Raw genomic sequence first — 25,098 nt, forward strand, 5'->3', positions numbered from 1 at the left:
GCGTTTTTGTGGGAATTGTGAGAAAGGTTAGAGCTGAGCCAGTCTGGATCACGTGTGGATAGTAAAGTGTGAGTGTTACCTCGCTCTCCAAAAAGAAGAGCACCAGCATGCGGATGAGATTTCCGTTGGGACTGCTCCTCCCTCTGCGCTTCGCCAGCGCTTCTTCTGCCAGCGGGTCGTGACGACTGAACAACCTGACAGAGGGACGGAGAGGTTGAAAGAGCGAGACGGAAAGGAGGAGAGAGACACATGAATTAAACAACAGAGAATAGTTTCACCATGAAACCTCGTCTGTTTAACATCTCGATAAATATGAATATGGATTCAACTCAAAGTAAAGCTCTCAACATTTCAAGGACAAGGAGACGTCCTGTTGGACTCACTTCCTGTGCAGGAACTCTCCGGCAGCCACAGCCACAGGCCGGTGGGCAGAGTAGACCAGGTGGTACACGTTCTCGCAGTCCTCATTGGACAAGGCGTCTTCACTGCCCCTGAAACAGGTGATCGATACGAGTTACATGCAGCCGAGGCAGCGCATCATTAAAAGGTCAGAACCCGTCTGATGACCAAAATATCGACGATTGACCATAAACGTGCACTTTCTCTCTTCCCTTATTAGATGAAGCCCAAATGTGCACCATGAATCAATACGAGTAGTGTAATACTCCAGAGCTCCATGTGTTTCCATGTGAAAAGAGTTACTCACTGCAGAATGAGTGTGACCAGTCGGATGGCCTCCACAGCCACATCATACTCTTTATCCAGCGTCATTGAAACTATGCGATCCTGTCAAAACAGACACAAGTGTTCAGACTAAGAAACTGAGTAATGGGCTTAATAAGAAAAGATTAAATCAAATAATAACTCAGTCCTTCTGTTTAATTTCTCAAATGCATCATGAATCATATTTTCATTGCGGCAGGTGTTACCTTGAAGCGGTTGGTGAAAAGCTCTAGCTTGGGGAACAGCTCTCGGTTTGTGTACAGGTTCTGCAGAGCCTTCAGGCACTTGAGACGCACCTCTCCTTGCTGTAAATGCCAGAGACACATTTAAAAACATGTCAAACCGAAGCAGACCCTGGTGGGATAAAAGACTTTGTCTTATGAGATTGTGTGGGTGTGTGACTCACCCTATCGTGTAGTGTCCAACCAACATATTTCAGGTAACTATCATTAAGAAAAGCGTCGCTGTACATCTTCATCCACACTCCAATCTCTTCAATACAGATGGCTCTGATCTCTGCAATCGCATCCCTGGGAAGAAAGAAAAAGCACAACCACCATCGTCATTAGAAACATTCAGCCATGTTTGACTACTAGCTTTTATTTTATTCACCATAAGATACAGGGCCAACAAGATCAAAGAGAATAGTTGGCACAGTGTGAAACAGCAGGCGGCTGTGAAGCATCACTACCTCCATCCAAAGCAAGAGCACAACTTTCAGAAAGTGCAACATCAATAATGAACGAACCTGTAGCGGTGCACAAAGATTCCCTTGAAGATGGAGTTCATCATGTTTTCTATTTCATCTTGGTTTTCCTGAAGCTGAAAAGAGGAAACAAAAAAGCTTCAGAAAATCTTGCAAAAAGTTTTTGATACAAAGCAAAGCAGAGCTACAAGATTCAGGCTAAATAAATGATCACAACTGTTAAACCACAATATTAGCATTTAATTTTGTTGGGGAATTTAAGCGTTTGTCACCAAACTCATGGGGGGGTTACATACGATTACTTTGAGAATACTGCAGTTTCTTCACCACACTTGTAAAACACCCTTTGTTAAATAATCAAATCTGAAGAAAAGTCACATCCAACATTATCCGACCTCTTTCCTCTTCTGTAGCAGCAGTTCCAGCTTCTCGTTGGCTCGTTTGCCGGCTATCTTGTTCCTCTCCGCCTCGTACTGTCTCTGCGTGTTGTCTTGGTGAATGCTGAGGTTCAGCGCCACATTCACCAGTGCTGTCATCAGCTTCATCGCTACATTAGAAAAAAAGAAACACACACACTCTTCAGACTTGGGGACAAATGGGAAATAAGGTGTTGGTGAAATCACAATATAATAATAATAAGATGTAGTGGTTTCATTTTAACAATTGTGAAATAAATGTGTTTTTGAGGTTTTTTAAAATCACCTTTAATGGAAAGGACAGAGTGAGCTTGTGAAAGGGGGATAGAGAGAGAGTGGGGGGGGGAGGACATGCATACATGGCCGCGGGTAGGAATCGAACCCGGGCCTCGCCTGTGAGGCCTTGCCTCATTGGGGCTCTGCCAGGTGAGCAGTCCACCGCCCCAACAATTGTGAAATAAAACCATCTAACAATAAATGTCTTGTTGTTGATGATAAGAGTGGATTGATAAGAGCTGGTGTTGTCACCTGCTAACGTGGAGGTGTGTCTGAAGGCTCGCACTTGAGAGTCAGAGAGCCCCGTGAGGAGGGAGATCACGGTGTCCATCATGTACTCGTCGTAGATGATGCTGTACTGACACTGACGAATCAAAACGCTGATAAACTCGCAGAAGTTGTAGCGGAACTTCTTCCACAAAGGCCCGGGCATGGTGAGAGGATAATCCCCACTGTCCTGTTGACGAAAAACAGAAAGGGTCAGAGAGACAGTTTATTCCTTCATCTGGTTCCTCATCCTGCTGAAGTGTTTTGGGCCAAAACAAAATGTTTTTTCCATTGTTTACTTCAGTGTCAATGTTGCTATGAAGAAATTCAAACTTTAAAAAGGTTCAGATTCGGATTTACAAGTGACCTAATCAGATTAGTCTTCAGACTGTTTGATAATTTGCTGCCATTAAACCATGAAATGAAGATCCTCTCAGAGGCACAGATGCTCACCAGTAGGGACAATGTTTTCAGTAACATGGACACTGTTGCTCATTGTGGCCGCTTGTTACAATTTTCCATTTGGGCTTGAGATCACATTTGTTCCCAATGAAGGAGACTAGAGCCCCTTTCATCTCCCCAACCGCTGCTAGTTGTTTGGTATTCTTTGTGCTTTTTTTTTTTACATTAGCGTAATGCCTGGAATGTGTCATGTGGTGGAAAGCTGGTGAAAAAACGTGCAGAATCAAAACTCATATGAGAGTCATTTGAATTAATTATTCAATATCCTTTTTTTTTTCACATGTTTTCTGTCCGGACTTTGGATGTATTAACCAACTGATTATAGCTGCATGTCTGAAATAGTCAGAGGAGTATTGAACTCATTTGAAGAAGCCTGGAGAGGATCTATTCTTGCTGTGAGCAGAACCTGAGGACAGAACAGGCCTGTCCAGACCTGTTATTAACATCCACCCTGAGACATCTGATCACCAGTGGACAACGTTAAGTACGTGGGCTCAGACCTGGTATTAAAATGTGTCCTGACTTGTAATAGGATCTAATTACCTTGCTCTATATGCAAATAAACAAGTGTGTCACTCATGTTGTTTTTACTCAGTTTGAGTTTACAGATGTGTCCGATGTGTGTGTGTGTGTGTGTGTGTGTGTGCGTGTGTGTCAGTGTGAGCCTGAGAGAAAGGTAGCGTACAGAGGAGATGAAAAAATCTTGTACAACTCTGCTGTGAAAGAGAGATTTTACTTTATACTTAACTTTATTTTATTTAAGAAAAGTATAATTTCATATCATTATGTGGGGCTGAGTGTTGACGTTGTGATGGTGGGCAGTGAGAAGTGAAATAATACGTTTGAATGATTGTGAAACTGTAGTGGGTCCGAGATGTCAGCGGAGCAGGTGGTCCTTCCCTCAGACCTCCTCCAAAACCTGACATTAGTTCCACTGGAATGTTTCTGATTCTCTGTGGCCGAGGCAGACGTTTACCTCGTCAAACTCCTCAGTCATCTTGCGGATGATCTCAGCGTTCTGCATGTTCCTGAACATCTCGATCCTCACAGTGCCTGGTTACACAGCAACACGTCAGACTCAGATTTGTTATTCGTGCACAAAGAGAGATGGCTCACAGCGAAGTACCGTTGTAGTTACACGGAGTTTACAGAAGTTGATGTCGTCGTACCTTTGCACCCCGAACACTGGATGAAGAAATTGATGAGGTCTAACAGCGCGAGGTCTCTGTCCTGTTTGTACGATTCGATCCACTCGTCCACCACAGACTGCATACACACACAGCACAGAACACACACACACACAGCACAGAACACACACACACACAGCACAGAACACACACACACACACACACACACACACACACACACACACACACACACACACACACACACACACACACACACACACACACACACACACACACACACACACACACACACACACACACACACACACACACAGCAGTGAGAATTTTAAAGTGTTCCTTCTTCGCTGGAAAACCTTTTCACAAAATAAAAACAGGACCACGTTCACCCACCTGCATGGCACTCTTTCCCAGTTTGACCACTTCAAACAGAGTAATGGGGTCTCCGCTGTCTCCATTATGTTGAGCCACACCATTGGCTTTCCCTCGCCCTCGCGCTGGTCCCACTGTCTTGTCCGCTGGCGTCTTTCGAGGCTTCTTATTGGATGTCTGTTGGGGGGGGGAGAAATGCCAATTACACACTAAGGAATGAAAAACGAAAACACTTGTGTTCACAATGAAATTACAATATACAAAAACAAAGACAGTAAACACAAATACACTTCTAAAAACTAGGGCTGTAAGAGCTTATTTCCTTGCTTCTTCCAATACACACATGGCAACACACACTTTTTTCCGAACACACACTCCTATGACACAGACTCATACCGCGGCTTGTTTTCCAGGCCTCCCTCTTTTCTTCTTCCCTTTCACCTCTGGATCCTCCAACTCGCTCATGCTCATACTCAAGCCCACTGTGTCTGTGGCCCCAGACTCGTTGGACGAGTCCCTGGAAGAGCAAAACACGAACGACTCATGTGAGATCAAAGCTTTTATTCATCCACAGAACAAATGAGATAATCAGCTCCAAATTGACCGATGATTAGCTTCAGACACATGTGTCACACATTGTGCCAAAGATATTGTTTTGAGACTTGACCACTGACACATCTGAGAATCATTCAAAAGCTAAAGCAAAGGTTTTGGTTATAATAAAAGCTTCAATAAAGGCCACAGAGAAGTTACGATTTTCCTACTTATTCTCCATGAATCTACAACTTAAGACCTTTCTAATACCTCATGGACTTTAATTCATAGTCATCACCTATAACTGTTTATACTTATTATATATTTGTAACATATGATGATATGATTAATCAAATGAGTACCATATGGGCAGAGGCAGGAAACGGATACAGGGATTGTCCAATGAAAAATGACAAATTACAGTCGGCACTTGCCCAGTACGAAACCATGTGTTTCACTCACTGTAGGACGGGGAGCTCCGAGGTGATCATCCTGGCCTGGCGGGGAGGTGGTGAGGTGTGTTACTGTGGTTGTGTGCGTACTCAGGACTGAGTGCGTTTCCAGTCCAAAGATGGACGTGCGAGATGGCAGATCAGTTGAGGGGGGGTGGGGGGGAAGGTCTGGAATGGCAGGGAGGAGAGACTCCAGGACGGACGACACTCAGCGTACTGGCACTTAACTCTCTTCAGCTCCTGGGGGAAAGACACACAAAAATAAAAGAGCATAAGAAGATTATATTTAAAACCGATGATTTCACAATTTAAAAAGACAAATAATTGCTCTGCATGCTTTACACATTAATACACACTTTAAAGTTTGTATTGATATCAGTGTCACATTTGTAAAATGTCTCAAAAAGCAGAGAGAGGAGGCTCAATCTTTCACTGTGATGGATCAGTCTGTGGGGGTCAAAGTGGGGAGAGGAGGACACCAACTGGTCGCTTGGAGAACTACAACAGCTAAAATATAGAGGATTGGCTCACTGGAGAGTTGTTTGACAAATTATGTCAAAAAAACTCAAATTTAGAAATGTATCGTAAGCAAAATCAAGTTCATGCACTTTTACTCAAAACGTCCAATTGTGACATTTTTATTTCTAGTGTCCATTGTACAATTTGAATTTTTGCAAAAGTAGAGACATGTAGATACAAATTTGAGACGTGCTGTGAATTAATCAAATTTCCCACTGGTTAAAAAGAGAAAAAGTATTTATTTGACGATAGACATAAACAGGATTCCCGGCAAAATATGACCCAAAGTGGAAACAAATCCCAGGTGCAAGGAATGATGCAAAAAAACATTTTGAAAAAATCCCACAATGCCTTGTTGCCAGAGCTGAAAATGTGGATAATTAATTTTTCAGACAACTGGCAGCAAAGATAATTATAACACTTATTGAGCCACTCATGTGCTAATGAGAGCAGAGCAGAGGTGGAGCAATGCCGCTCTTGACCACAAGAGGCAGTATGATCCACAAAGTCCTCTGCCCAAAGTCTATCTCCAGACTGCTTAATTGGGTTTTAACTGGGATGAGTGGGATTAGAAAAATCTAACTAACACTCATTAAAGTCACCGCTCAGTTCCAGTCCAGTTCTGTTCACTTCACGAGTGTTTCAGGGCTTTATTTTCCCAAGAGTGTGTGTGAGTGTATTCGTGTGTGTTTGAAAGTAGGTCTGGGCAACAGTAGGGGGCAGGCTAAGAGAGTGTGTATTTAAATACTGTCTTCAACAGTGTTTGTACTGAGGAGTAGCAGGGGCATACACACACAATGCTCTCTCACACACACACACACACACACACACACACACACACACATATATATATATATACACACACTGCTCTCAGACAGCCAGCCCATCATTTGAAAACATGAAAGGACTGTTGGGGGGAAAAAGTGAACTAAGGCTTTTCAGTCATTACAAGCACAGAGTTTCTTTTCAACGTCTGTAATCCTGTGTGATATTTAGGTTATTGTGTGATATTAGATCAAATCAGAAGTTGCCCTTTTCCGAAGCTCCACAGTGAGAAAGCCGAGCCCACAGAACGGGCTGAACGGGCTGAACAGGTGTAAACAGCAGGGACTTCACCTGCCTGCACGCAGCTAAGCCTCTGATCAGTATCGACACTTGATATCAATGCACAGACATAAAACCTACAAAAGCACAGAGAGGCCGGACTCTGCAGACGTAGCTGCACATGTTGTACGAATGGTTTTGGAAATAAAATGCTGACCAGGCTTAAAACAGCAAAAAGGTGGACCATTGCTTCACCTACGTCTCAAAGCAATTTCATTCAACCTTAAGGTGATTTTCTTCATGCATAAGGTGGGTGTCAGAAATACAATGGGAGCAGGGATGTCATCTGAAAAACTGGGTAAAACAGCACAAACTGTGCAGCTGTGGCTAAGGGGGTAGAGCAGTTGACCTCCAACCAGAAGGTTGGCGGCTCGAATCCCAGCCCATGCTGAAGTATACTTGGGCAAGATGCTGAACCACCCTAATGGATGCTTTAGTAAGTCGCTTTAGACAAGAGTAAAAACTAATGTCAAAAATCTAATATACAACAACTTTAGATGCTGGGATATGGGAAAAAGTAAACTATTTTAATGCTATATAATTATACCATGTGTTCGAGTACATGCAAATGCAGGCTATAAATAAAGAGTGTGTGAATAACATCTTCCATGCCGGCTGTTAAGCAGCACTTAATGAGATTTAAGATGTTGAAAGACTTGAAATGAAAGAAGACAATAGTAACGTAACTTTTAAAAACTTTTTAAGAATGTAAAACAAAAGAAGTACTTTTGGTTTTGTGAAGTACTATTTTTTCTCGCAGTTCATAAAGTACATAGGGAGAATAATATCCTCACTACAGAGCCTATCCACTGAGCTCAGGGGCAAAGACACAGTACTATAAAAAGTGGAGGAATTGAACTGGGACACGGGGATGTGCTCTGAACAAATAAACAAACAGACAAAATAAAATAAAAAATTAAAGACAGTGAAGGTAAACAATGTGGAGACGGGGCCACGTGGGAAATGCCCGAGGGTCTGAACAGAAATAGTGTCAAAAACAAACCACAAGGAAAACACGAGATGTTGGGACGTGAAAAACTGTGAATGTAGTTTAAAGTTGACAAAGATCAAAGATGCTGGTGCAACTCTCAGTGGCCACTGAACGCTGAAAGTATGGTCAACCACTTCTGGAGACGCCATCTCCACAACGTCCACCACCTCCACCACCATTGTCCCTCTGGACTTTCTACATTGTGATATCTCAACTTATTTTCGACCCAACATGCATCTATGTTCCGTTCATTGACAGATTGTGATGTTTTTCTCAGTCTTGAACTAGGCAGAAGAGGAACAGGAAAAGGGTGTGTGTGTGTGTGGCCTGCCTGACCTATTACTGACCCACAACTAAATTTATCCCTAACACACATTGACTTTCCTCATTTTCTCAACACACTGGCTCTCTCACACGCACACGCACACGCTCAACAGGAGGCTATGAATAATTTGCAGCGACTCTCCTGAACTCTTCCTCAGTTTTGGAGGAAAGAAGCTGCCAACTGCATTTACTTTGCACCTCTCTCGTCCCTTCCTCACTCCACTTCCATTTACTCTAACGGCAAGAATGAAAATAAACTGTCCCCATAAAATAAATATCAATTTTATAACAGCAGAACAATGAATTATACATGTCGTCTTTTCTTGTTTGCCCTCACTTTGATACACTGGTTTTATGAACTGTGAACGTCTGAATTTCAGCAGAGTACAATGATAGCACGGTTGTGCATGGGAGCTGAGCTGTGTCGTCACTGTAAACCGCTGAGCATGTGTGCTCATGCAGGTTTAAGAGGAAATGCTAATGCAAATATCATGCTTTGTTTACCTAGCTGCCAAAGACCCAAAGGCATTGCAGTTACTATCAGAGAAGCACGCGATTCACAGTGGAGATGCCAGAACCAGTAAGTTGAGCTGAGACCATGTTACTCTAATCTCACAGATGACAGTTGCATGTTTTCTGATTCACTCCTGATCCACTACAAACAGTAAGTGCCTTTTTCAGCTCTTCATTTTTGCAAGTGGACCAGTTTTCATTATTGCAGAGGAGAAAAGCAGCCACTGCAGCTGGCGAGGAGCTGATACAGTGGTGTGGAGATCCCAAATTTATTGAGTTTATTGTGATTGAGGAGAATCGCGTTAAATCCAGATATATATTAGTTTTCGTCCCCTGTAATCTCACGTTGGCTCAATTGGATATTTTACTTTGGGAGCTGGCAGGAAACATTCAGCGAAAAGTCTGAAGCAAGTGATTTTGCTTTCTCACATAAAGCCTGCCCCTCCAAATTTCAGGAAAATGTCCTGACTTCTGTGTGTGCTTTACAAACACATATCAACTCAGTCAACAGAGGGGTTTAATTCTGGTGTTTTCCCGTCTGGTGGCTGCTTGGAGGGTGGCTGCCCGACTTCATTTCAAAACATCGGGCCAGACATTGTAGAAGTTGCCGCAAGACCCTGTACCTGTGTATATTTCTTCTGACAAGACATCAAACAGTATCAGGAGAACTCGATCTCTAATCCAAATGATTGAAAACTTCAACTGGGCTTACAACGAATCTAATAATTCAAAAATATATAAAACTGACTCACAGCCTAGTTAGAATAAAAATGTAATTAGGCCAATTACGCAGACTAACTTGTCAAACTGAAACGGTCTGATTCATGGGGAACATTATGAATAAGTAGGCATATAAGTTGTAACACGTACCAACTTCTCTGTTTGCAGCACATGATGCTGTGTGCAGGTTGTTAACCTTTGTGACTTCATCCAGACAGTTTAAAAACTGAACACAAGATCAAATTTCAGGCCGAGTGAGGGCATGACGGGGGTGAAGGTGGAAACACAGGTCATGACGGCTGCCGGACATGTACAGCGGAGCAATCTTAGATAATTACCAGGGAAGGAAAACGCATATTTGAGTACGACAATAAGAAACAGAACCGATTTAAAAGACAGGACAACACATCGTTGTCTGAGCTGTTACATGGCCTGGGTTTAAGTTTAATCCAAGGTACAACCACAAAACTTTATTTTCGAGCTGGTAAAAAAAAATGTATTTAGTGATAAGACATTCAATATATAACTGTAGCCACTCTATTTAAAGAGACAGGCACTCCAGAGTCAAGGCCATGTCGTTACGAGTGCTGCATCAGAGGCATTGAGGCAAACCCTCATGTTAACTATCAGTGGTCTGCCACGTCACTTCATCCACAGTGTGCGTGTAAGTGTATGTGTGTGTGTATGTCTTCTTAAGAGAGAGCGCAAGACGACGAGAGACAACGAGTGAGCATCTGAAAACCACTTAACATGCATGACATGTTCTCTAGGAGGCAGGCCCACGTTGCTATAGCAACTGGTGTGGGTCATAAGCCCGGCGGTGACGGCATATTTGATTGGCTGAGTGGAGACAGGAGGGACTACGAGGTGGGGGGGGGACAGTAACAGATCCAATCATGAAATCTGACTTGCACACTCTTACAGGACCCCTGTAACGCCAGGGAAAGTTTTCAGATTCAGCATCATCATCCTCCCTAATCCATCCGTCTGGATTCTCCTCACAGACATACATCAGATGAGCTTTGTGGGGTTTCCTTCCATGGCAATGAAAAAATGTTACAAGAAATCCTGACCTCACAAAGATGTTGTAACCTCACCAATAGAGCCAAACACTCAAGCATGAAGGTATAAAGTCCCTCAATGCTGCCTACTTAGATCAACATGCTCATAAACAGTAACAAAAAAAAAGTAACCTATAAGTGATGATTGCCATCATTGTTGTCTGGTCTGACTCAGGTTAAACCTTTTAAAAACAAATAAACAGAATTCTCAAATGCTTTGCGATGTTTTGTTTTGTAACTGGCAACAAACCCCTTTAAACTGAAATATTGACCATTTGCTGGCATTCCAGCTAGCTCTGGCTAACGTTACACTTCGGAAAACTCTTCTTTGCTTCCAAGGCTGTAAAAACAGCAACACAAGCGCAACTGCCGTCATGTAGCGACCAATAAGAAGTGATTTGCTGTTTTATTTGGGTGAAACTAATATACTTGGCACGGTATCGAATCGGTACATTGATTTGCGTACTCGCTAATGCCCGACCAGGCATTTTCGGTAGAAACGGATTCTGGTGTCGATATCAAAACATCTCTTATTTGTCATTTACAAATTCCTAATTAGAATTAAATCAATCTATATATCTAACAGAAAAACGGTGAAACATAAAATCTTCTGGAGTTGTAAAATCCTTTTGTGCAGTGTTTTGGCATCTGACAAGTATTCAAACTCATTATCCATTACTCTAATGTGCAGCCCTGGCAACGGTAACTGATAGAGAAAACAGGGAGCAAGTAAAAAGGCTCAGTAATTTTTATTTCATTAACACAATTTTATGGTCACTTCCAGTGCACGTGCTCTTCACCATTACAGACAGAAATGTGATTACAAGGCGTAAAGAGTAACTGCATGACGAAAGACTTTTTTTATACACATTTATAACTTGTGTTCTAGAGAGCGAAACAAGTTCCAAAGTCTAAACTCTATCACACGGTTACATCACGGTGCTATAAACAGAACTGGTAATAATTAATGAATGCATACACAACATGATAATGTGACGTATCCAGGTGATGCAGTGGTGCTGCAACGGTTAATGGATGCAATCGTGTGCAAAGTAATAAATCAGTTCCAATGCCAGAGGCTTTAGTGGCGACACAGACAAAACACCTTGATAGAAAATCATAAATCGAGTTCCCATCACCACCTCTCACCCAAACTAATGTCTTTCATGATCACCTCGTACTGTACGACTATAGGAGAGAATCTCAGGGCTAAAGATAACAGATCATCATCTTTTTAAGGTTCTTTCTTTCTCATTTCTCACAGATATGACATTTAAAAAAACTCCTCCCGTCTCAAGGCAGAAACAGAAATTTCCCGCTAGAAAATGTGTCAATTCTGAAAGTGACACTTTTGTAAAGAATACGATTACATCAAACTATCAATGGGAACAACAGAGCTCAACAGCATAGAGAAAAATCCCATTAATTTTCTGAAAAGAGATTCTGATTATCAGCCACAATATTGTACATATATATCCAAAGGTTACCACAAGATTGTGAAAGTGTAGAAGAGACAAGTCTGTATGATATCCACTGCTTTTGATTTACTCAGTGTTTTATTCGCATGGTGAAGAAGTACTACACTACCCACAACCCTCAGGTGTGATAGAAACGTTACACCAGGTTACTATACTACACACTGTATGAAACTATATATACATAAATGACCCAAACTACAATATAATGAAACACTATATTAACAGCAGAAGTGGCAGAAGTCGTTAAAAGGGATGATTCTCAATGATTTGTGGGATGTCCAGTTTCTTCAATTTTCAAATATTTCTGTACAGTCTTGTTTTTGCCATTTTCTGTTTGCAAAATCCGAGTCAAATGTTTTATAGTCATGATTCTTCTTGTCGGCCTGGTTCCAACCTTAAAACTGTTTTTATAAGGACTTTCTGGAACATCAATAACTGAGAGAACGAATGGGAAACTTACTTCTGGAACCAGAGCTGCTCTAAAAGTGGCCGGTCAATGTTACGCTCTATAGAAGATGCTCACATACATGTTACGACCATCAAATCCCTCCTCTTCCTCTTCCTCTTCCTCAGGGAGATGAGAGCGTGTCCCTGCTGCTGGTAATGATTCAGCGTCACCAGTTCTTCAGCAGAGAAACATCTCCACATGGCAGATATTAGTGAAATGTACAAAATAAATGGGGGTTTGCAGCACTAACAAACGACATCTGAAGCACCTCTCTAATGCAGAGTTGCACTTGGTTCTCAACACTTTTTCCGTTCACTTGCTTAAAGCAACACAGAGGATTTAACAGCTGATTAAAAAAAGTTGACATTTGCCTTCACCTGCATTGTGCTCAGTCTTTTTCTCTGCAAATATTAAATCTCTCTCTTTCTTTCTTTCTCTCCCACACACACACACACACACACACACACACACACACACACACACACCTTCCCTGCTGTCGCGGTCCCTGCTGGCCGATTCTCTGATTCTTCTTACAACTGTAACCTGTAATGCATCTGCTATAATTGGCCACAATCTCCAGAGACTCAAGTGTAGTCGGCCCCCGTTTCCAGCGCTGAGGGCTACAACTGTTCAGCCTCCGAGACAGAACAACACAAGACTGGATGCACAACTAATAACACCAGGTGGGAAAAAGCAATGAATATAATAAGGGGTGGTTACCCATGAACTGTACATGTCCTATGTGTTGCATTTAATGAATCCAGACGAGATCTCCGTGCTATTTGTGTCTGCAGTCAATATTATATGATATGAGTCGGTGGTCTGATGCTTGTGGGTAACGCTGGGTTTTAACACGTCCCACTGTGGCCACGTATGAGAGGAATATGTAAATGTAGAAGTGGTATTGGGACAGAAAAAAGTAAGCAGAAAAAAGACAGAAAAACAGAAAGAATGAGATCTGGGAACTAAACAAAAAAAAAATCATATATTTATTGCTCTTCTACATGGAAATTACCTGTAAGCTTCGAAATACAAACAGCTCTCTAAGACCTGATAGAGATGAACGACTGCCCAATGTTCTAAAGCCCACTATGCATTATTAATATAAATCATTGTGATTGTGCTGGTGTGTGGAGGTTGAACAAAACAGCTGTTTTAGGGCTCGTTCTGTCTACCGGTTACCGGCTGTTTGCAAGTCAATAGCTTTACTGTGATGCTAATTGAGCTGCAGTACATAATGAGCCGGTTTATCCAGTGTTTGTGGAGCCAGTTAGCAGGTAGGTGTCTGGCACAAAGCTGAGCATCAAAGTGAGCTGCTGGTGAAAGAAAGTCTGGGCGATATGGACAAAAAATATATTGAGATAAAAAAATTCATATGGAAAATCGATGTGATTAATGCCACATTATTATTTCTTCCTGGGTGGGTTTAATTTCTGGTTTTAACCTCGTCTTTATGGGCAGAAAAATCACAAAAACTCTATAAACAGCTAAATATTTTACAAATCAGAGGTTGATCAGTTATGTCATAACTATTATATTGTGATAATTATTGATAGTGTTTTTGGCCCAGCCCGAGGCGAAAGCTTGGGAGAGAATCAAACTCAACAAGGAACGTCAAGAGGACTCAAGTGCCATGTTTTGTTTCTGTTCAGCTGACTTGCTTCACGCTCTTTGGACAAATGTTATCACTAAATCTCTGCTTGCTCAACATGAATATTCGATTAAATTCCAAAAAATGATCTTAAAGCTTCCCAAAGCTTGAGGGAAGCGAGGTCAGATGCGAGTGCTCTCCAATGTTCCCCCAGGAATATGCGCAATGGCTTTTAGAGCCAAAATTATAACTAATAATTACGTGAAGATGATTCCTACTTGAGCCATTTAAGAACAATTTAGTTCTACAGAAGTAACTTCAAGAGTCTTCGATGGAGGCTGGGAGAATGAGTGCAGACTATTGCCAGCTGCAAACTTTTAATTTAGTATGAAACATTTTCTGTTCAGCTAAGAAGCATTTCTCCCTAACTGTTAAAATGAGAGGGTGTACTCACTCCGACATTAATAAGTTACATAGGCAGACTCTAAACGTAGCTCTAGACTAATATTCAGTATTAAAATTATATTGCTGGCTATGAAGTAAATAAAAAGTTTGGCAAAGCCACTCAAGGGAAAAAGACCCTCTCTCTTAATGAGCTCTTGACAAGTCCATAATTAAAGCAAGGCAATAAGGCAGTGCATAGTAGAGGCGACTGGCACAAACTGCAGACGTATTCTTCTGTCTTTAAACTACAGCCACAGGCTCAGCAAATGAACCACTGCAGAGCTCGAACTCACTGGCTCAAGCTAAAGCTGCTTAACTTTGTTTCTGCAGGCTACAGCCGCCGACTTGCTGAGCTGATGTTACATCGAGTTCAGGCTGAAGTGGCTTAACTTTTAACAACCTTTTTTTTTTTTTCTTGATCTGTGCATTCACAACTGGTCTGTATATTAATGAGTGGAAGGTCAGTTATTCAAAAAGTGATTAAAGGTGCTGTATGAGGTTTTTAGCTTGTAAAGAATCTGACTCCATCAGCCTCAGTCGTTATCCATGAGCGTAAACCATGCTGCTTATTTCCTCTCTTCCCCGAACAGATTGTGGTCATTCAGTTGTCAATTTAATAAGTAGACCCAGAAGACATCCACACTACTTCGCCTTAGTTTTAAAATGCATCACTGCTGTTATGTTTATGCCTTTTTCGAGCGCCCTAAAACAGAGAAGTTGAGAAAATGCTGCTGGCCTCATTTTAGTTAGAAATCTCTGGGGCTGCATTGTTGTTTGAACAGAAGCAAAAACTGGTAACGATGACGCAGCCACCCACACTGGCTCCCTGATTGGTTCTTATCAGTCAAGACTTGACTACCAGTGGTGAACCGCTGTCAACACTTACTGTCGGTAGCAGTTCCACCATGTCATCATTCCAAGAAAAGAAATCTCGGCTCTTCCTTTTTTCACTCTCTCCTTGTTCTTCATACTTATTACTTCCTCTTTTCAAAGTAACACACACATTCACAGTGAATTACTGATATGACTGATTCAGAAGTGAAACGCTCGTTTGGACAGAGATTGGTTTAGTTTTGAAACACTATTTTAAAATGAAGATGTAATAATATGGATCAGGCTTAACTAAGAATAAAGCTGAGTGATCAATAAGTTTAATCAGAACATCTTTAAACACAGTTTTAACAAAAAGTTAACTTTAGTATGAGTGGATTGGTTCTAGCAGTTTTAACGTGTTCCTAAACTGACGGCAACAGTTTACTTTTACCACTTCACCTTGTTTAAGTAAAGGAGGAAGAGGCAGAGAAAGGTGTCTCTTCTCTGCACTAATCTGTGGTTTGTTCCTGAATCGTACTGCTCAGATGTCAGAGGTGAACACAGGGCGCCCGAAGGCAGTGGACCGGTTCAGCAAGATGAATTTAAATAGATAGACTTAAAATTTGGTGGACCTGCTGACTTGAGGGATCATCCCATGAATGGAAAATGAGGGGGTCAATCCTCTAGACGCCAGGTCGAACTGACAAGAATATCCTGAATGCACCGACTCAACTCAACAGATACCTGAGACTGTGCTTTGCCTCCATGAGGGAATGCATATGTAATGATTGTTAAAGTGTTGCTGAGTTTTAAGGGAAAACAATTCTTAACCAAAATGTGCACAAAAAGGTGTTTTAAAATAAAAAAAGATTGATGATATCTGTCAGAATGGAATTAGTCGTTTCCTACAAATGACACAACGGAGAGCTGACAATATATAACAGGATATGAGTAATTGTGTGCAACACCTGGTTAGATTTCATGCAGCGCTGCAGGCATCTACAGTACAAGTGTAATAAAGTTCACCACAGAAGCTGAAAGTAAGACACACAGGCTGTGATCAAGGCAGAACAAACCTCTCTTTGGATTTTAGATGTCACCTTAGATATGTTTGGTTTACCAGACCAGCCGAGAAAATAATGATCAGATTAATCAACAATAATAATGATTATACTTTTATTGTTATTGTTATTATAATGACCAACTTTCTGCTCAGAAAAATCTTTGATTATCATCATAAAAGCTTTAACATCTTAGTATGCCGTACACGGCAAGAACAAAAATATAATGAGTTTCATTAAAGTCATATCCATTATGACTGTAAGACTAAGTGAGAAGCTGTAAGTACATTATACACAAAAATAATTGAGAGAAGCACTCACAGGAATGGATCGGGCTTGTGGTGATTGGTTCTAACTTACATATGATTTACATCTACGATCAAATATAACAGTAGCACTGCCAGTGATCACAAACCACTGGAGAAAATAAATCAGAGGATGTTGCTGTTCTCTCAAACTCTCTGGCGAGGGGCCAACATCCAGTCAACAGCTCAACTCTGAACAAGCTGCTCGGTTTTAACATTCTTGAGCTGCAGTGGCAGTGAGGTCCAGCCAATCCTATGATTAGTAAAACATGTCAACTTTAAATATTTCAGTCATCTCGGACCTTTTCTGCCTTGTTACACTGAGCACTTGCAACATCTGTGCTGAAAACACTTCAGCCAGGAGTCCTGCTGCATCAGATAGAACAGCGCTCACGCTACACGCTGGTATCTGATTGAAACAGACACAGTTCAGATCTGCAAAATACATCAGAAATGAAGCGGGGGGAAAAAAATCATAAAGCGGGACAAATGCAGAGGGGGAAAGTAAGAGTATCTTTCAGATGTGGTTTTAGAGGCTTTGACACTCGGAGGAAAACCAGAGAAACACACAGGGTGTTAAAGTTAGGTAGAAAAATGCAGCTCATTTCCTTTGAATGAAAGGTAAGGGTTCACCTTTGAGTATGGATGCCATGGTGCGGAAATGTTTCCATCGGGTAGTTAACTTGTGACGCCAGATATTTGACAAGACGTGTGTTTGCTCAGTATCTTACTTTGGTCTGCAACAGATTACTTGAAGGTATGTGCAGAGTTTCTCAATAATTAGCCCAATTAGACTGAGGGGGTCTGCAAGAGCCTAATTTGTCCCGACACAGTGTCATAATGATCTTAAAGCTTTTTCTCATAATAACATAAAAGATGTCTGTGCATAAAACCATTGACCCTTCTGTTGGTCAGTCGGTGAACAGGGTTTTTACTGTCCTTTGACACCAATACCCTCTCCTTGTCAATCAACTCTCGTCTCGTCATGTGATAAAAACCTGCTACTGTGATGTCACTCTGCTGCTGTATGGTGCAGATACTTTCACTTTGCAGCATCGGACAAGAGTTTTTCAATTGATGAACGTGGGTACTACCATAAATACACAAGCTTTATGTCTATAAAACAATTAAACAGCGGATGGAGCCAGTGAACAAGTTGTGTAATCGCGATGTACCTGAACACCATGTAACACCGGTAACACCAACCATATATCTTTGTTTTGTGAGGGGTAAGAAAGTCAAGCATACTGTATGCTAGGGCTGTATATGTATCTTTCCTCAGGCAGTAATTAAGCAACATACTACTGCAGTTTGGCGGTTTACCGCAAAGTGCATGATGTGATTTAGGGGTTATAAATAGGGTTATACGTGACACTCTCTCTTGGCAAGTGCAGAAAGGCCGAGGAGGTACAGCTCCAACTTGGTCTGATAATGTATTCAATCTTGCACCTGCCAGCTCCAATGAAAATGGCAATAAAGTGACATCAATGCCTTTGCAACCCGAGACAAAAAATAATTGAAATGCATGTCCTGCAGTTCTGCACAATTCAAAAAGGAATAGTTCAAACTGACTCAAAGCAAGTTCAGGGGTGTAGTGTTATGTCAGCCATGGGTTAATCGTCTATATTCCTTTACATTCTATTATGCACACTTCATTAATCACCACAATCCCGACCTCAGCCACATTACTAAAAGACGTTAAGCTCAGTTGACAAGAGAGTTAACACATAAAAACAGTATTTTCTGCTCCTGCAATGATCCTGTGGCCTCAACTGCTTCCTCTTCTTAACGCAAGCAAAAATGAAACACTGAATCTGTTTATGAGCAGATGCTGGAAGCCTGAAGTGGGAACTGTGTCATTACTTACATTATCTTCAAGTGTCTGAGCTCTCATGAGAGATGTGTGACCACTTAAAAGCCCCACAAACATGTGCAGAGCTGCATTTCTCTGAAACCCTTTGGATCTGATCTCATGATACCACTGAATTCCGACTGAAGAGTGATTTCAACATGTCCCAGTGGAAAAATAACGTTTGTAAATAATATCCTGGATTCCTGGTATCGTGCATTAGAGCTCACCTTCACACGCATGACTCACTGGGACTCTTGGATAGAACAGAGCTGTCGTGTTAATGTCATTAGTTCCACATGTTTTTCCTCCCTTGACAAAGGTGCGAAAAAGAACCCTCCTGTAAAAGAAGCATTTTTAGCCCTTACCTGTTTGCTACTAGACAGTTTTATCAATAGTAAATTCATTGGCAGGGATTGTACCCGATTCATCTAAGTCAAATTTTTAGCAACAATATTTTAGTTTTGTTAGATTTTTTAGGTCTGGAGAAACTACACCTAGTGAAAAAAATGATTTACTATCACCGAATCACTATATTAGGAATATACATACTGTTATTTTAACACTGTTTTGGCCTCCACCAACTCCTCAGCTACTAAACTGTGTCAGTCTGCTGTTTAGTTTTAAAACTCTATCTTTAACTTTTGCCACTACTGAGACTTTTGGAAAAAATGCCACTGGTGTCTACGTTTGCTTTTGATTGGGTGTTATAAATCAAAACGTATTTTGACCATAATAAAAAAAGCGAAACAAACGGCATTAACCTCGACTATCACTGGTGAGAGCAAAATATAACAAAATACAAGAGTTGCTGACCTCGAAGTTTTTGCAACAGTTGCATTTAAATTCTGCATATTATAAAGCTACGTCATATCCTGTGTATGTGGCGTCATGTCATATGCATTTGCAGGTGTCAGTATGGCATGTTGTTTCGAATACAGATTTAATGTTTAATAATAATAATTTTATACTACAACTATGAATAATTATTGAAAACATTAATGAGAAAACAAGGCAAATATCTTATTGTTATTGGGCTTTTGGCGAGTGCTCTGATCAATGTCAATAACCTATTGGCACAGTTCAATTTGAAGCAGTGAAACTGAAACAATCAGATGAAAGATGCAAAAAAACCTCTGCAAAGCTGGGAGGGGCTTAAACTCACAGTCACAAAAAACAGCAAGAATCTCATGAAACTGTTTCTTTAATGAAATGACAACAAAGAAAGAACAAAAAGAGGCCTTTAAAAATGACTCCACGTCGAAGACCAACCAGAGCAGGACTTGTGAACTTGAACCACAAACCCTTCCTCTGGGCCACCGCAACGAACTGAGCCTCCACTACAATAATTGCACTTTATCATGCTGCCAACTTCCATACATACTGAGACCAAAGAGCCTTGTAATGTGGAACAGCCTTGAGGCCAACTGTGGCCGCCTGGTTTAACCAGATTATGATTATGTCACATGGGATATTACCCATCCGACACAAAAAAGTCGGAGTCAGACACGGCCATGTATCCTGTGCACACACACACACACACACACACACACACACACACAGCCATCTGTTATTGCCACTGTACACTTCTTCTCGTCAGCACACAAAGCCTGATCCCAGCAAAGAGGAGAACCGGGGAAGGATGATGTGTGAACTGCACAATCTGATAAGACCTCGGCTGAAAAATATATTTCTTTCTACACTATCTCCTGAGAACTACCTCTGTGAATACAGGATAAATACATTATAAGAAAAGAAAAGGGCAAGGCTATGGAAAGGATAAAGCAGAGAGTAGGCAATGTCCCCCCTCTCTGTGCAATGGCTGCCTGCTTGGCTGCAGCTGATGCAAAATGGAGACGAGAGTGAGGGGAGAAGAGAGGGGTGGTGGGGGTGTTTAGGTGGGAACAAGGGGCAAATGGGAGGAGGAGGGGGGAGAGAGGGAGAAAGTGTGACAGCAGCAGAGTGGGGGGGGAAAGGGCAGCAGGAGAGCGAGCAGGAGGGAGGGAGGGAGGGAGCGGAGGAGAAAAAGACTCATTTGTTCTTCTCTCATCTGTCTGTGTTCCTTCTCTCACCTTGGCCCAGATTCTTGAGTCTGCCACATATTCACTTCTAATAGAGGAGCAGAGGGAGGGAGGACGGTGAAGGACGGGGCAGGACACACACACACACACAAACTCATAGAAACACACACACACACACACAGACTGACACACACCCCTCGCGGAGGCCATTAGTCCTCACACCCATTATTACTTCCTAATGATCTTGTGGCACGTGGAAGATTTTTAGTGGAGCGGGAGAGGCCTGCTAATCTGAGAAGGCAGATGTCAAAGCAAAAAAAAAAGCGCCTGCCGGTATAGTCATAAAGTACAGGCCGCCGAGGGGAATAACGACTGCTCAGATAAAGACTGAGGCTGAGGGAGTCAGAAGAAGAGGCTGTTGAGCTTTGACTGAGGCAGATGGCTAATTTAAAACAGAGCTGCTGTATGCAGATCCCAGCAAGGTGTCCGCCACAAAGAGAAGACAAAGAATCAGAAAGAAAAAAAGTGAGAGGGGCATTCAAAGCTGTTTACACAAGAGGAACCAATCCTGCTGAGGGATGCACAATGGCTTTGTCTACTGGGGACTGGTTACGGTTCTTTAGACGACACAACAACAGAGCCTTTCTTCTGAGTGTGACGCGGCGATTTCCATTTAGCAATTAGTCAAATTACAGAAACATGTGATTGATTACAACTTGATAATAGCTTTGTAATTTATGTTATTAATAAAAAAAATAAGAATTTATGTTGACTGTTGAATGGAAAAAAGACTTTTGAAGAGTCTTCAATCAATTAATTGAGAAATAATCAGCAGATTAATTGATAATGAAAGTAAGTATTTGAAGACCCACTCTAGAGTTAGGGGTATTTACATTGTGAAAACAACTTCTTGGCAGTTTGTGAGAACGACCGCTCAGTAATTGTAATTCAAAAAAGCCAAAGTGGGGAATTTACATTTACTGCAAGGCACGTGGAAATAAATGACAAAAGATGCGAATGCTACCATCAACAATTAGTCCCTTAACAGATGGACAGTTTAATCAAGCAAAAGTGCCAAATCTTTGTGGTGTGATGATTTCTTGTTTGTTCTCTTGTTTTAAATTAAATAACTTTGAATTTCAGACTTTTGCTCATTCCACGATGTCACCTTGTGTTGTCAGAATTTGTCTTTTTTTCCCCTGGTGCCATGATAATGACTAAACTTTGCATTATATTGTATGAAATTTAAGAAACTACAAAATAAATTCCTTAAGAATCAGGACATTGTCATATTGAACTACTGTATTTAAAACTAAATACAACTACACAATGGCAACAAGTACCACCATTCAAATGTAAAGGGACATAGAAGCTTCCATTCAACAGGTAAATTGGTTGTGGTACATTGAGGTCATGTCTTCTCTACTTAAATAAATTCACGATAATGTAGTAAACAAGCCAATTATAAATTTCAAACAGGGCTTTTGTCCTCTTACACTGACTGCAACAATGAACAGTTCAAGGAAGCAGATTGCAGTGGGTTTGTCTGATACTGTGTTGAGCTGTTTGGTTTTGTGGATAATGCTGATAAGATAATGTGCAGACAGTAGGAGATAAGGAGGGAGGATTATGGGTAAATAATCTGTCGCAGTAAAGCGGTGCGGGCAGGGAAACCCTTTAATCCCCTGTGCACAGGCCAAGAGAGCAGATGGGATTAACGACTGATGTCTCGATGCAGGGAAGTGAACAAGACCTAAACATATGTAACGTCAGTAAATCCCGCCTGTCGCACCAGGAGATCAATGCAAACTGGAAATGTAAATGGAAAGTATCCATATCCAGCATTAAACTATCTAACCACGAATCCAATACTTTTTTACGATATACAAAATATTTTTTCCAGACCTCGTTTTTTAGAGACTGTTCAGAAAGACTATCAATTTGTTTCATGGCAAAAACATTTCCATGGTATTTGTTGCCAATGCTAATAAAGATTTGGCAAAGTGTGTGAGCTCCCATTTGCCAAACTTTCCACCCAGTTAATACTACTTCATTCCCGCTCTGTGCAGCCACAGAATTGACTTGGCACGGGGCAGCGAATCAATATTAAGTAAGAGTGTGTACAAATAGCACTGACCGCTGAGACACCCGCTGCCACAGCTGATGCTACTTGCTGCTGCTCGGCGCAGGCTGTTAACCTCGCCTGTATAAATGACACCTAAAGGATTTGCGGTTCTGGTCTCGTGCCAAATTTAGATCTGGCAGCCCTGAACATACATAAAATCCAAATTACCACTCAAATCCCACCCAAGCTAAGGCGGGAATTGAACTTATCCCTCCAACATCCACCCTTGGAGCCTCTATGAGCAGGATATCCATCTCTGCCTTTGCAACTCACCAAGAGATCAATAATGTATCATATCCTGTCTAAACTACGGTCTTCACTCCTGCAGGACACGGATATAAATTAATCTCTCAATCAATGCGAATGCAAATCTAGGACTTTTACTTTACTACCATAAACTTGGCCAATGCCCCCAAAAGAAATTCGTTGCGCCTAAGAATCAAGAAACCGACAGAAGTACACTATCTGGTGAGACAACTTTTAGTTTTCTTGCTCCAGGTCATTGCTGCCCAGGACTCTGAAAGCAGCGCAAAGTGTAGAGATCTTTACACATTCACTCACAAAGTTAGCGCCGTCTTATAGCCATTATTTATTTCATTGTGCTAATTTTTTTCATGCCATTTCCTCTGTCAAGGGGGTCTTTAACACAGCGAGATAGGGCATTAGGCTTGGCAGAGGTACTCACTCTCCAAGCACTCTCCTAGTATATTCATTTATTCTCTTTTCTCTTTGTGTATCTGAATAAATCCATTACTTCATTTTTCTTCTTTCTGTTCCTTGTGTGTATTAGTCTCACCATTGTACCGTGTCATTGTCAGACTGTGAGTCATCTATAATGCATTTGGATTGCACTAACATCTATGTAAGGTGCTGTGCAAAGAAAGTTTAATCGTTTGAATATGCAGTTTTAAAAGTGAAGTATTTATCTAAATTTGGTAACGAACATTTAGAATATGCAAACACTATGTAAAATTTGACGTAATGGGTTTAACACACTATAATCTGGATGTAAGCATATATAGGTTTAATAATTTGCTAATGCACACTAATATTCTGTAATTATAAAATGTAATAGGGAGATATATTTTATATATTGTCACCGTTTTTTTAATGTTGTGATCCAGCATTTATTTTCACAACAGCATCCACTTAAGGGTTACTCACAGGACGAGTTACACGTATGTTTATCATTACAGTAGAGTGGTAAAAACCATCATCTTATATGTGCTAAACAAGAGAGGTTGAAAACTGTTTTTCTGATGTCCGCTTAATATCCTTGAAAAAAATGTGAATGCACAGAAACCTAATGCATCTGCTACTTCATACCACCATAAACTCTGGCCCTAGATTCAGCGTGAGTGAAGCGCTGGTGGCGATCTTTTCTTTGAGCCGTCTGTCTGAGGCTCAGTCTTTAATAAGGTGTTCCTGCCTACAACGCTCTGCTTTGCAGCAAGGGTGTAAAGATGAACCGCTGTCAGTATCAACAGAGCAGGCAATTCCAAAGCAGGTGGTAGCAGCAGTTCCTCACTGTCCACACAGTAGAAAGCAGACGACACACTCCAATACATCCATCCAAACATCCTATAATAAACTGGGCCAGTAGTAGCAGTGATCTCATTTGCCCATACAAACAAAACTGTAGGTTTGGCATTTTAATTGGACTGATCAAAGAGAAGAGACACCAAATTAACTCATTATCACAGCTTATGTTAACATCAAGTATGAAGGCAACTCCTTTTGTGTGTGTTGCGTTTCCCTAGATTTACATGCCACAGTTGGAGTTAGACATTATTTTATAATGTATTATGGGGTTCTAAATGTATCCAGCCGATGGTAGCCAAGGTATTCACGTAATTTACTGAGAAAGAAGTAGCAAAGGTTGAACATAAAAGGCCTTATCTACACTATATTTTCCCCTTCATTTAAATTTTTTTTTTAAAAACCCTGTCCACATGACATTTACTTTAGAAAATATCTCAAGACGACAACAAAAATACAACAAAAAGCACAAACAAGCAATCCGGGCCAGTAGGTGGCGATAGTCGAAATCAACAATTTGTCAAATATCAGAGAAGATTAAGCAGCAAACTTGTAGTTAGACCTAGCAGTGCTAAACGTAGAGAAACCAATATGTAGCCGCCATTGTTGTTGTCGTTTCTAGCGTATGCCAAGAACAACAGTGAGATTGTGCGAAGTAAGCTGTGACATCGTTTCCCAAATCCTCACTTTTACGTGTACACAAGCATTCACAGAAACCAGAGTTTTTGGAAATCTGCCCTTTGGAAGGCGTTTGTGTGGATGAGAGGTCGGAACAGATGAAACCCTTTGTGTGCAAAATGCGTATTAGGTATAACGTAACAAAATGTTCCTTGGAGAGT

General features: G+C 41.2%; 1 protein-coding gene across 1 annotated transcript in view; it reads right to left on the reverse strand.

The window, feature by feature from the left end:
• The window catches only part of stag1a (stromal antigen 1a), a 41,575-nt gene that overhangs the window by 10,363 nt on the left and 6,114 nt on the right, over nt 1-25,098 (reverse strand). Inside the window, exons 2-14 of the mRNA XM_035167585.2 lie at nt 5,364-5,593; nt 4,764-4,884; nt 4,389-4,544; nt 4,020-4,116; nt 3,827-3,903; nt 2,374-2,578; nt 1,825-1,976; nt 1,472-1,545; nt 1,130-1,253; nt 930-1,028; nt 707-786; nt 384-491; nt 80-194 (exon numbers count right to left, since the gene is read on the reverse strand). Coding sequence (XP_035023476.1) covers nt 80-194; nt 384-491; nt 707-786; nt 930-1,028; nt 1,130-1,253; nt 1,472-1,545; nt 1,825-1,976; nt 2,374-2,578; nt 3,827-3,903; nt 4,020-4,116; nt 4,389-4,544; nt 4,764-4,884; nt 5,364-5,392 — 1,437 coding nt within the window. The 5' untranslated portion in view covers nt 5,393-5,593. The remainder of the gene's footprint in view (nt 1-79; nt 195-383; nt 492-706; nt 787-929; nt 1,029-1,129; nt 1,254-1,471; nt 1,546-1,824; nt 1,977-2,373; nt 2,579-3,826; nt 3,904-4,019; nt 4,117-4,388; nt 4,545-4,763; nt 4,885-5,363; nt 5,594-25,098) is intronic.

The sequence above is a fragment of the Hippoglossus stenolepis genome, chromosome 10, assembly GCF_022539355.2.
Source record: "Hippoglossus stenolepis isolate QCI-W04-F060 chromosome 10, HSTE1.2, whole genome shotgun sequence".
Taxonomy (NCBI): Eukaryota; Metazoa; Chordata; class Actinopteri; order Pleuronectiformes; family Pleuronectidae; genus Hippoglossus; species Hippoglossus stenolepis.